Raw genomic sequence first — 12470 nt, 5'->3', positions numbered from 1 at the left:
TTCTGGCCCCGGTGGAGCCAGTTGCCGGCTTTCGTGGAGTGCAGCAGGGCCGACTTCCCCCCCTTGCAGGGGTGCCACTGGGGCGAATGTCACCTGTGTGGCACCAGAGGGCTTGTCCCCCTGCCCAGGGCTGCCGCAGGGGGTACTTGAGGAGCTGTGGGAGGGTCGTGCAGTGTGTTTGCTGCCTGGGCCGTTTGGCTCATCATTCTCCGGGAGCCTTGTTCGACGCTAGTACACCCCAGAAGTCTCCCCACCCCCTCCTGGGACAGAGAAGCAGGTACAGCCTCCAGCAGCACTCAGCATTCATCCACGCAAGCCCCCTCCCAGTGCAGGAGCCAGGCGGCTGTCAGGGATGGAGTGTCACTTGCCCGCCTTGTAGCTGGACCACGACTGGGCTGTGATGCACGGCCCCAGTGGGGGATCCCCCAGTGGGCCCAGCCGGGCCATTGCCCCCGTTTTCATTGCTGGGCTGTGTGGCCAGATGGCAGGAGAAGCTGGGTGCTTCCTGGCTGGGATTTTTATAATTGGAGATACACATCTGCTGGAGCTGGAAGGGGCCTCAGGAGGTCATCACGTCCAGTTCCCTGCCCTCTCAGCAGGACCAAGCACCATCCCTGACATCTATTTGCCCCAATCCCTAAATGGCCCCCTCAAGGATTGAGCTCACAACCCTGGGTTTAGCAGGCCAATGCTCAAACCTCTGAGCTCTGCCTCCACCAAGAAGGGGAAAAAATAGTGAGCTGGATAATTTTCTGATCTTTAGTGCCCCCAGAGGGCCTCACCCCCAGCTGGAATAAGCTGGCACAGGTCTCTTGATGTCAGCAGCTGGGGAGCTAGCTTGTTGGCAGCAGCACAAGCTGAGGACGTGATGGTTGTTGGCCATGAGGCTGGCACATGTAACAGGAGCTATTGCCTTCCCCAGCACTGAGAGGGGCAGGATGCCAGCGGGGCTGGCCGAGGGACTGGATCTGGGCTAACAATCCCCTGCAGCCCAGACACACACACCCCCACCAATCCCAACCTCTCCATCTGCCTGATGCTCCTGGTTGTGCATTCTTCCTTCTAGGGTGACTGTGGCAAACCTGGGCCTCCCGGAAGTGCGGGCCGGCCGGGGGCAGAGGTGAGTCAGTCCAGCACCGACGGCCGTGGGTGTTCAAAGCACAATGCGGCACCAGCCAACCTGTATGTGAGGCCCAGCCCGGCTTCTGGTTCTGTCCGCTGGTCGCAAGCCCCTTTCCCTCGCAGGGCCCCAGGGCTCAGGCACCAGCCCTAGCCCAGTTCAACGGCCCGTAGTCCAAGTGCGCTGACGTGAGCCGGTCACGGGCGTTTAGCTGCAACGGAGGCTCATCCTGGGAGCCTCTCTCGGCAGCCATCACCACAGAGCCGGGCTGTCTGTGGGCAAAGGCGCTGGGTCACAGCAGCTGACGGTCTGGCCTGGAGCACGGAACTCCAGCAGTGCAACCCCCCGCCAGGCTCTCAGGGAAGGGGCCTTGCGCCCCACCAGCACTTCTCATGCTCTTGCACACAGAGCAACTGGGAGTGGCTACCACCGAGCTCGCTTGGTGCATTATTGCCATCTTTTGCAGGGGGATCCTGGTCCGATGGGACCCCAAGGCCGACAGGGGCCTCCAGGCCATGTAGTAAGTTGAACTTTTGCTTTTGTTGAGAAGAGGCAACAATGGCCTAACAGTGCAGTTTAAGCCAACACCGATGGGGGGGACCCCAGAGACAGGAGCTCGTGCCAGCACCAGCCTCCCCCAGCAGGAGGCACTGGAGGGGAGCCCTCCCCAGTGCCAATTCCAGCAGCCTGCACTTCAAGGGCTTGCTTGGGGGAAGCTCTCAGCCACTGCAGCCCCAGCCTCACCCAGCAGGAGGCACTGTAGGGGCTGGTATTTTGCTTGCCCCTACATAAACTGACTTGCCCTGGGCAAGCAAGCAACACTGGCCGACAGGGCAGAGTGCCCAGAAGGCTGGTGAGGGCCGGGAGGATGCTTGGGCTAGTCTGGCCACGGCTCTTTTACTCTGTCCTGTGATGGGTTTCGTGGGCAGTCCACAGTCTGCCTTGTGCTCGGCCATGGTAGCACTGCCTGAGCGGGCAGGACCTAATCGGCCTTTTCCTGGGGCTGGCTACAGCCGCTGCATCCAGGTTGCTCCTGTATTAAAATGTCCCAATTTCTTCTCGCTCGTTAGGGTCCTCCAGGAAGCCCCGGCCAGCCAGGCCCAGCCGGACTCACAGGAATGGTAAGCACTGCCCCAACCCCAGGGGCGCCTCTGCTGGCACAGATCCCAAGGGGCATGTTTAGTGTCAGACAGCCCCATACTACCCAAAGTGGGGTCCAGCGCAGGTCAGACGGGACACGTGACACCCCCCCCCACATGGGGTCTTGCCTGGCTCTTGTGACTAGCCTTGTTCGGCCGGCATCACCCAGGCAGAGGCCGTGCACGCCCAGCCTTGCAGCACCAGCTGAGCTGGCTTTTGCCAAGCAGCACTGGGCAGAAGGCGACACGCCAAGCTGTGCCAGGCCGAGCCAGGGCCACGTGCAGGAGCCAGCGTGGCCAGTGGGACTTGGAAGGCGGGCTGGGATCCGATGCAGGATCCAATTCTCCAGCCTGGGCTGGCTCCGGGGACGGGCGAGGGGATAGTGTTTCCAATTAGGGCATCCATTTGGGTGCTCAGATCAACAGTCGAGCTCCCAGTCTTACCACGAGCGCAAGTTCAAGTGTCTGGGTCCACACCTGGGCGCTTTAACCCTCTGCTGGTGGCTTTGTTCTTGCTCTTGAATGCTGAAACTGGCTGTCTCTCCTTTCCCCCGTTCTCCAGGGACTGAAGGGCGAGAGGGGCTCTCCGGGGGACAGAGGTCTCGCAGGGATGCCTGGACAGCCTGGGCCACCGGGCCACCCTGGACCACCCGTGAGTACTGCATGGCAGTGCAGCTGGCACACACAAAAGAGAGATGCTGGAGCCTGGAGCACACAGTATTGGGGGGAGGTGCAGAGGGGCTTAGACACTGGACAATAAGCCCCTGTTGGACCTGCCTGGTGGGCACTGCCCTGCTCAGAGGTGGCCGAGTTCCTCTAGCCGGCGCCAGATTTGCCAGTTGTGGCAAGCTGGTAGCCACTCCACCAGGTTTAGCCCGTTCTGCCTGGCCTGTGCGTGCTGGGTGCAGTGTGGATTTGGCACTATCCCTCCATCCGTACAACAGCACATGGACCATGAGCCCTCCTGGTGGAGGCTCTGCCGGAGCTGCCCTGGGGACCTCCCCGTCATGCATGGTGAATCCTTTACTCGTGGTGCACAGTGCCAGCCCTCGCAGAGTGCTGACGGGGCCTGGGCCCAAGACGCGTTCTCAGCCACTGCATCCCTGGCGGGTTTGGGTTCCAGGTCCCTTTCCTTGGGAGCGTGGGGGTTGCGTGTGATGGAGCAAGGAGGGCTCAGGGCTATTTCACACTTCCTGCTTTGATTTTGCAGGGCGAGATGGGTGCGGACGGAGCAGCTGGGAAAGAGGTATTGTGATGGGTGGCTCTTCCCCTCATGCGCTCTCGGTCCTGCAGCAGTGAGTTCCGCAGGTCCCCACTGTATTCCCTGCTGCCTCCCCCACTTCTCCCAGCACATCACTGAGCATCGGCAGCCCACTGAGGCTGACACGCCATAGATGCCCAGCTGAGGATAAATAACTACAGCCTAGGGGCCAATGCTGGGGCCTGGCTTTCCCTCAGCTGCACCAACCTGGCACACTTTGGTGATGTAGAGCTGAACCCCTCGCCGCAAAGGTTCCTGCACTGCCCACTCTCACGGAGCAGTGGGAAGTGGGTGGTGGGGACCAAGACCCACCCTCTTGTAAGGACAGTGTCCCCTCCCAGGATTCCTGGAAGGCGGGACTTCCTGCTTTGCCATCAGAGTGGAGGAAGTGACAATTCCCTGGTGTCACCCCACAGCATCTTGGGAAGGGTGGTCAGGTTGCTCCTCCTAAAACTGGCACTCTAGTCCAGCAACATCCCTCCTCTGGCAGGACCAGGGATGCTCCTGGACCAGAGAGTCGGGACAGGAGAGTAACCACCTGGAAGTCCCCTGGGGACAGCAAGAGCAGGGCTGGAGCGCTGGGGCTGGAGCCAGAGGACTGGGGATCCACAGCTGGAGGGCCAGTGTGGGGCAGCCAGGGATTGAGGGCGTTAACCTCTCCTGGTCCAGCCAAATGCCTTGTTCAGGACCACTGAGGTCCTGAGGGTGTCAGTCCAGGGAGGTGCAACCTGTACCAGTGATGTGGAGAGGCAGGGCCTTAGCGTGCCTGACTCTTCAGATAGGAGCTAGAGGCCGGTCCGTGGAAGATAAAAGTCAACATCCCAGCAAGCATAATGGTTCCTAGTCTACCAGGTGTTGGCCACAGCCAACCTCCCTGTTCTGCAGCTCTGCTTCCCGCCCCCAGGCAGGGCTGGTCTAAGGAGGCTGGGATCCAGTCAGGGCCTCAGTCAGCAGCTTCAGGCTCTTGGGCGTGAGAGGAGGAGGGAGCTGCAAACAGATCATGAGTAAAAGCACAAGACAGGGACGCTGGAGTGACTGTGGAAGGGCAGTGGGGGTGAGTCTCTGGCTTGTGCTACTCAGGCCCTGGAGGTCAGAAATGATCGCTTCTGGCCCTGCTGTCTTGGACGCAGGTGTGGCCTCCAGCTGCCCAAGGGGAGGCAAAGTCCCCAACACAAGTGGCTGGGCCAGATCGGCTGCAGCTCTTCAGACACCTCTTTTTTGTTTCACTTTAAGCTTCCTGATCCTCAGAGCCCAGGACAGCCCTCCCCAGCCACAGCTGCCTGTCCGGCAAATCCCGTTCACACCAAGATGGGCAGGGGCAACCGGCCCTAGGTCTAGATGCCATTTCAAAGCAGATTGTCACTTCTTCTGGTGATCACTGCTCCCTTCTGCTTCCTCCTAGGGCCCGCTGGGGAAGCCGGGACCCTCGGGGCCAGCTGGCCAGAAGGTAAGAACAGGTTGGCTTTGCTTCTTGATGCTGTGCTGCTGGGAGACGCCCGTCTGCTGTCTGGGTGGGAAAAGGAAGAGATTTCTGCCTCTGAGTGTGTCTGGCTTCTTCCTGTGTTCCAGGGTGAACCTGGCACTCCAGGGGAGAGAGGGAACCCTGGAGAGAGAGGCAGAGCTGGCATGCCTGGAGGGCCAGGGAAAAGTGGCACCATGGGCCCCGTGGGACCACGAGGCCCTCCAGGGGAGAGAGGCCAGCCAGGTTCCCCAGGACCTGCTGGCAGCCCCGGGACTCCAGGACTCCCAGGCACCATGGTAAGGAGGGAGAAGGGGTAAGTGCCTGCTGTTGGGGCAGGGGCAGGATTCCCTGTAAGCTGAGCACTTGGGCAGTCTCCCTGGTGAGATTCAGGTGCCATCCAGCTGATTAGCAGAGCGCCCAGCACTACCCACAGCTGGCACCATGTGTCTCTATGGGTGGTGCACATCCACCCATGCTTTGGTGCACAGAACAAAATTTATTCTGCCCCGGATGGAAGGAAATGGAGGCAGCCCTGGTGGGGGAGGGAAGCCACAGAATAAAACAGCCTGAACGAGGATCCACACTCTGGCCCTGCATGTCTGGACTCTTGTGTTCCATTCCTAGCTCTGCTACTGACTCCCTGTGGGGTCCTGGGGGAGGCAGGTCACCCTGGTGCCTTGTCCCAGGCTGAGCTTTGCTTTGTGGTTTTTCCCTTCCCCTCTCTCTAGGGAGACTTGGTGAATTACGATGAAATCAAGCGGTTCATCCGGCAAGAGCTGAGCAAGATGTTTGACGGTGAGCGGTGCGCAGGGAGCGGCGGGCTGAGGGGCTGGGTGGAGCTGCCGCCAGCGGCTTAGTCCTTGGTGCAGTCTGGCTGAAAGAGACGTGGCCGACTCTGGACACCTGTGTTCAAATCCCAGCGGGGTCCCCGTGGCCCTTCCTCCTTCCCATGGAGATCAGCTTAGCATGCCCGTGGGTACAGCATGCCGAGTTAGGAGCTGAGGCTCTGGATGAGCATTCCTGCCCAGAGCCCTTGGGGGCATGGCCCAGGGTCCCACTTCCCGCCAATGATCTGCTGCCTTCCTTGAGCCAGCTGTCACTTCCTGAGCTGCCGTCTCCCGTTCGCTTCAAGACCCTGAAGGGTTTTCAGATGAGCCCTGTGACACAGCTCCACCTCAGCCTGGGGGCGTCCCACGCTCCTCCGTGCCTTAGAAGCTCACTGCAGGCTTCAGTTTTGGCACTTCCTCTAGGGCACCAGCTCGCTGTTTGGTGAGCTGCTGTCATGATTGGCCAGCAAGGGGAAAGTAGGGGACCCAAATTCCATAGTCTTTGTGGCCTCCTCCAAGTAATACAGGGCAGGACAAACCCCTTTACCCACAACCAGTCCTGTTCCTGTGCTGAAATGGGAAGTGGGTGGCGGGGACCAAGATCCACGTGATGGGGTTCGGGGTCCCCCAAGCTCTGCACCCCATCTGCAGGCAGGAGTGACTCTCACTCAGCAGGAGAACAGCGGGTTTATTAGCCAACAGGACACAGCGTCGTACAGAGGGGTCAGCACAGCAGGCAGAGACAGCCGGTCAAATCCATGCTGGGGAGAGGAGGCCCCAAGGGGCCCCCAAAGCCGGGGTCTTGCCCCCTCCTTGGTCTTGCTCTCTCTCAGCCCAGACTAACTGCTTCCAACTCCCAGTTCCAATTCAGACTCCTCAGGCTCCACCTCCTCCTTTGTCTCCAGTACAAAGGTGTTACCTGGTCGTCAAGGTTACCCTCAGCAGGAGACTCACACCCTCTGTGAGCGACTCACATGCACACAGGTATCCCCCACTCCACCACAACCCAACCTCTTGTTTGGGCTCCAGCCCACAGACCTCATGAAAGCAGCTGCCTGCCATTGTCTCCAATAACCACTGTGTGACAGCTACGATTCCTGGGGCCACTTCCACACAGACCCCCCCAGCAACTTCCTTAACCGCCGGTTCTTCTTCCTGGCATCTGCTTGTGTTTGCGCCTCCCAGATCCTCCACAGCCCCTCTGCTCCTCATCTCCTTTCACCCACTGAGCCAACAGAATAGGAACCCCTTTGAATCAGTCTCCACTTTGACTCCACTTTGTTCTGATTAATCTGATTCACTTGACTCTGGAAACATCTGAATTGACTCCAGCTGCTTTAATTGGCTTGATTGCCCTGATTGATTCCAGCAAGTTCCTTCTAGTTCTGGGTTAGTCTCTGTTAGTTTACCCTGGCAACAGGGACCAGAGGTGGGAAAGGATCCAAAAAGTTACTTGAGTAAAAATGCACCTGCTTTAACTTCTGGATTCTTAAGTACAATCTAGATGTGACACGTGTGTTTACTTTTACTCAAGTAGTTTTCTGGAGGGACACCACTAAGTTGTACTTAAGCACGTCGTGTCCCATCCCCTGCCAGCAGCTGCACATTTACTCAAGTAACTTTTGGGGTATTTTTTCCACCTCTGACAGGGACCTATTTAATCTGTGTCTTCTATAGTTCCCTTCAGCTACTCTCCAGTAGCCCTCTGGCCTGACTGTATCCCAGGCCCAATAGTTGAGAGGATGCGACACCCCCAAAGGCAGAGTTTGGGGTTGATAACTCCTGTCTATCTCCCTTTGTCTGCCCCCGCAGAGAGGATGGTGTACTACGCCTCCAGGATGCAGTTCCCAGTGGAGATGGCTGCCTCCCCCGGACGGCCAGGTCCCCCTGGTAAAGACGGATTGCCGGGGCGGCCAGGGGCTCCTGGATCCCCAGGGTTACCCGGGCAGATCGGCAGAGAAGGGCAGCAAGGTGTGCCAGGAATGAGAGGTAAGTTGTTCTCCTGGAATCCCACCATTGGCTTCCCCAGTCCCTGACATCTGTGCTGCCTTCTGGCAGCAGCCTCCACGGGTGAGAGATTTTTAATGGCCTGGTGGCAACAGGCATGATGGCAAAGCAGATTCAGGTTACCCCCAAGCCGCTGGCCTCAGGGGGCTCCTGTCAGCCAAGGCGTGTGGTTAGGCCTAGCAGCTGGCCTGGCACATGCTCGCTTTCATGCTCAGCCCTGTGCAATTGTCCTTTCCTCCCTCTCTGCGGCTGGAGTCTCACAGCTTTCTCACGTTCCAGGGGAGCCGGGCGCCAAGGGAGAGAAGGGAGAGCACGGCATTGGCCTCATGGGAGAAACCGGCCCACCGGGGGCACCCGGTAAGAGCCCTTCACCTTGCACGTAACACAATGGGGTTCAGCTCATTAGCTTGTTGCTGCAGGGCTGAAGGTCGGGGGCTGGGGGTGAGGGGTGTAGTAGCCACATAGAGCTTCAGGGAGAAATCACCTCCTGCTTCAGCTTCCCCAACGACAGAGGGAGATTCTCTAACAGAAGCTTTTCCATCCAAACCCTCTGAACTGGGGTGGGCCGGATTTAACCACTGTCATGGAGTGGGGGCTTCCCAGGCCCTGCGCCCCATCTGCAGGCAGGGATGACTCTCATTCGGCAGGGAGAGCAGACGGGTTATTGGTCAACAGGGACACAGCGTAGAACAGACTTGTCAGCACAGGAACCAGGAGCCGTCAGTACCATCCATCCTGGGGAGAGGGGCCCAGAGGGGTCCCTGAGCCAGGCCCTGGCCCCCTTCCTCCCTCTCTAGCCAGCCCAGACTGCCCCACTCCACAGCCCAGTTCCAATTCACACCAGCCAGGCCCCTCATCCTTCCTCTGTCCTGTTTCCTGGGGAAGAAAGATGTCACCTGGTTGCCCAGGTTACAAAGTGCAGGGAGGGCCATTACCTACCTGTGAGAAGTCCTCACGCTGAAACTTCCCTCACCACTATGCACTGATGCTGTGCCCAAGAAAACTGAGGCACCACCAGGAAATAAAATCCTCACCCCATTTCATCACAACTACATCGTGGAGTTTCAGTCAGGAAGGGATCACCAGATCCCCTAGTCCAACCTGTCGCAACCCACATCTGTTATGTGCCACAGGCTGAGAATGGGAGGGGCCGAGTGTCCAGTGCCTGAGGCCGCTACAATGTCAGGGAAATGATTGAGTGTGAAGGCCAGTGACCTGCACTCCCGTGCTGCAGAGGAAGGCAAAACCCACCGTCCCCACAAGCTCACTGCCAGTCTGACCTGCCAACCTGTTAGACTGGGGGTTAGTGAACTTTCTGAGGCAGCATGCTGAAATTTGACCTTTTGACCTCCTATGGATCGTCCAAGGGCCAGTGATACTTTTTCAAGTCACTAATAGTCCTCCTGACAACGGCTTCATTCATAAATGAATGAAGGTGCAGAGCTTTACCGGTTGGGTGGTGGTTGGCAGCGTTAGCTGGTCTTTCATTACTCCACAGGCAGCCTGGCTTTGAGCAAGTCCCCGGCTGCATGGGAGAGGCAGGGCAGGGCTGAGCTCCCGCCTCGTGTGCCATTGAAAATCAGTTCACATGCTGCTCTTGGCACCCCTGTGGGGTTGCTGACCCCCAGACCCTGAGCACAGAGCAAGAGCCAGCCAGCCAAGCATCTGGGTTTGGCTTTGCAAAATCAGCCTTCTTAGCTCCTCTTTTCCCTTCCTCTTGTTCCTCCTCTTCAGGACCCCAGGGGCCGCCCGGTTATGGCAAGCTGGGTCCACCTGGGCCTGTGGGACAGCAAGGCATCCCCGGCGTGCCTGGACCACCAGGAGCTACAGGGCAGCCGGGCAAGACTGGACATTGTAACCCTTCCGACTGCTTCGGCATGATGCCCATGGAAGATCCCATGTATCAGCCCAAAAACATGAAAGGACCTCTAGGCTGAGCAGACCTGTAGGGCGTTTTCAGAACGGACTCCATTGGGAATGACCAACGCTCGGGCCTTGCAACTGGTCGTGAATTTTTTGTATTGCTGTTAATATTTTTTCCTTTCGGTTTCCAGTGGAGTTCCGTCTTTTGTGACAGCGTGTGTGCGTGTGCGTGTGCGTGTGCGTGCGCGTGCGCGCGCGCGAGTGTGTGTGTGCGTGTGCGTGCGTGTGCGTGCGCGCGCGCAAGAGTGTGTGTGTGTGTGTGTCTCTTCCTGCATTTGCAAAGGGAACTGGACACTGCCAGCTGCGATCAGCCAAAATACATTTCATGACGGTGCCTTTGGTGCGCATCACCCTGACCAGCTCTGCACCTCTGTGTCTTCTCTCACTCCGTCTGCCTTTTGAATTAATTATTAGCTGTTCGGTACTTTGCCATCAGTCACACCTTGGAGCAGACTCAGCTGTTATGTGGTGGAAACTTCAGGCACGACTCCATATCATGTGTGAAATGACATAGCCCCATAGACATGCTTGAGCCAACTCTTCCTCTGCCTGCCCCGGTCCTTTCATTTGTGTCTCACTGCACGCGCTGCTGCTCCTTTCATTTGTAACATGTCAGCGTCACACGTGCTGTCAGCCATGTTCCCTCTAATGTTTCCATCTCTGTGTGGAATAAATTTTATGGGTACCAAGGCATGTGTGGATGTGCACCACCAGTAGAAACACGCACAGCTGGCTGTGGGGGCTCTGCTAATCAGCTGGGTGGCTGCCCTAGCGCTCAGCTTACAGGGAACACATGCTGTCTCCCCTCTTCTTGTCCAAAGTTACCAATTATCAGAAGGGTAGCTGGGTTAGTCTGTATCCCCAAAAACAACGAGAAGTCCTGTGGCATCTTATAGGCTAACAGATCTATTGGAGCATGAGCTTTCGTGGTGAAAGACTTCATCAGATGCACAGTACCAATGCTTCTCTTGCATGGGAAAGTTGTACAAATGACTCCGCACAGAGTCATTATGGGGAAAAATAAGACCAATCAAGTTGGATCAACAAGACACTTTATAAGATCTGCAGCAGCCCCTTACATCTTCCCTTAGCCAGAAAGCAGAGCACTTTACAGTCCTGCTGGCCTTGAACTCAAAGCCCAGCGTTTTCGTTTGGTGGGAAAACAAGTGTCTAACTCAAACGCCAGGACGGGCGTGCCAAGTGTCAGAGCCATTTCCAAACATTAAACTACGTCTGCATCGTCCATTACCACTTTTCAGGCTGTACGCAAGAGGAAGAGTTGTTTCCTCTTTGAAGCAGGTTGAATCTGGTGAACAAACAGATAATAAAACATTCCTGCCCAAGCTTTGTCTGCGTTTTTTAAGGAAAAAAAATTATATATATCTTGAGCATTTTTGGACATCATCTTTGAGACTATAACAGCTGAAATTCTTTACTATGTCCTCCCCTCAGCATAGATAAAACTAGCCCCTCGCTAGGATGGCAGAGGAGGCACTAAAAGTGGATGGAGCTCACAGCTGGGAGATCCATCATCATTTGTATTCTCAGCGGACGATCTGATGTCTATGAAACGTCTGAAAATCTTTTGAATACCAGAAACAAGAAGTCCTGTGGCACCTTATAGACTAACATATTTTGGAGCCTAAGCTTTCATGGGCAAAGACCCGCTTCATCAGATGAGTGCCAGATGCTTACAGGCCCTTATGGCCATAGATTTGCGTGCTTCATAATGAATTCACTTATCCTTCTCTTATGACGTGGGTTGGAAGCACAGAGAGACTGTGACCTGACCAAGCAGATGCAGAGAAGCCCTGGTGGAGTCAGAAATTCAACCTAGACCTTGTGAGTGCTAGTCAAGTGCCTTAACCACAAGGCTGACCTCTCTTGGGGAGCCAGCTGATGCATCTTAGTTCTGTGGTACCAGAGATCCTGTGAGACCAGCCTTTCTAGGTAACCATTGAGCTTGTTTCACCTCCAGCTCAATAGATACAAAGGACAAGAGTGCACAGGGATGGATGGGTGGAGGGATGGGCTGTGTTCAGACTGGCAGTGATAACTTGGAATAATCTATGCAATTCACGCAATGCAGATTGCATAAATTATTTTGAGATACTTTATTTCCAGCTTGATGTCCTCCAAACAGCACCAAAGTTGGAAATAAGGGCCTATTTCGAAGGGTCTGTGACCCTTCTCATGCGGAAGGGTAACAGAACCACAGTACTGCACTCGGAGTAGGGCTGCTGTTTCTAGCACGGGGAAAAGCCGTGGCGTTGTTATTGCGGGATCCATTTGTAGCCCAAAGTAGCAACCCCGGTCTAAGCACAGCCATAGATTAGCTCAGTGCTCTGCAACCGGCGTGCCATGGAGCGACGTTTCCTGTGCCTCGGAGCTGGGAGTGCTGTCTGCGCGCACGCCCCACGGCTTGGTGAGAAGCACATGGCGGCGGCGGCAGCTCTGGTGAGTCGCCAGCTTTGAGTGAGAGCAGAACAGGGCGGGTGGTTCTGGAAAAGGGGAAGGGACGGGGTTATATATATTGGGTGTGCTGTGAAATTCTAATGAGTACGGTGTGCCACGAGGTGATAACGGTTGCTGTGCACTCGATTAGATAGATACAAAGGGTGGATGGGCTAGCTGGATAGACAGACAGAAGGGGTGGATGGGGCTGGCTGGCTGGCTGGCTGGATAGAGTGGTTGGTGCTGGATGGATGGATAGATAGAAGGGATGGATGGG

The 12470-nt window shown here is 56.6% G+C and overlaps 1 protein-coding gene across 9 annotated transcripts in view; it reads left to right on the top strand.

Moving 5' to 3' along the window:
* COL16A1 (collagen type XVI alpha 1 chain) overlaps positions 1-11071 on the top strand; it is a 93305-nt gene extending 82234 nt beyond the window's left edge. For 8 of the 9 annotated variants that reach the window (XM_074976121.1, XM_074976120.1, XM_074976117.1 and 5 more), the window contains 11 exons: positions 1067-1120; positions 1587-1640; positions 2191-2241; positions 2822-2911; positions 3470-3505; positions 4923-4967; positions 5090-5278; positions 5711-5777; positions 7622-7798; positions 8096-8173; positions 9551-11071. In XM_074976121.1, the coding sequence (XP_074832222.1) occupies positions 1067-1120; positions 1587-1640; positions 2191-2241; positions 2822-2911; positions 3470-3505; positions 4923-4967; positions 5090-5278; positions 5711-5777; positions 7622-7798; positions 8096-8173; positions 9551-9753 (1044 nt within the window). In that variant the 3' untranslated portion in view covers positions 9754-11071. Of the gene's footprint in view, positions 1-1066; positions 1121-1586; positions 1641-2190; positions 2242-2821; positions 2912-3469; positions 3506-4753; positions 4903-4922; positions 4968-5089; positions 5279-5710; positions 5778-7621; positions 7799-8095; positions 8174-9550 lie in introns of those variants that run through there. The other variant, XM_074976123.1, reaches the window with a different exon arrangement.
* Positions 11072-12470: the final 1399 nt, after the last annotated feature.

Source organism: Carettochelys insculpta, chromosome 24 (assembly GCF_033958435.1).
Source record: "Carettochelys insculpta isolate YL-2023 chromosome 24, ASM3395843v1, whole genome shotgun sequence".
Classification (NCBI taxonomy): Eukaryota; Metazoa; Chordata; order Testudines; family Carettochelyidae; genus Carettochelys; species Carettochelys insculpta.
The sequence above is the reverse complement of the archived record's forward strand: the minus strand, read 5'-3'. Positions and strand labels throughout refer to the sequence as shown.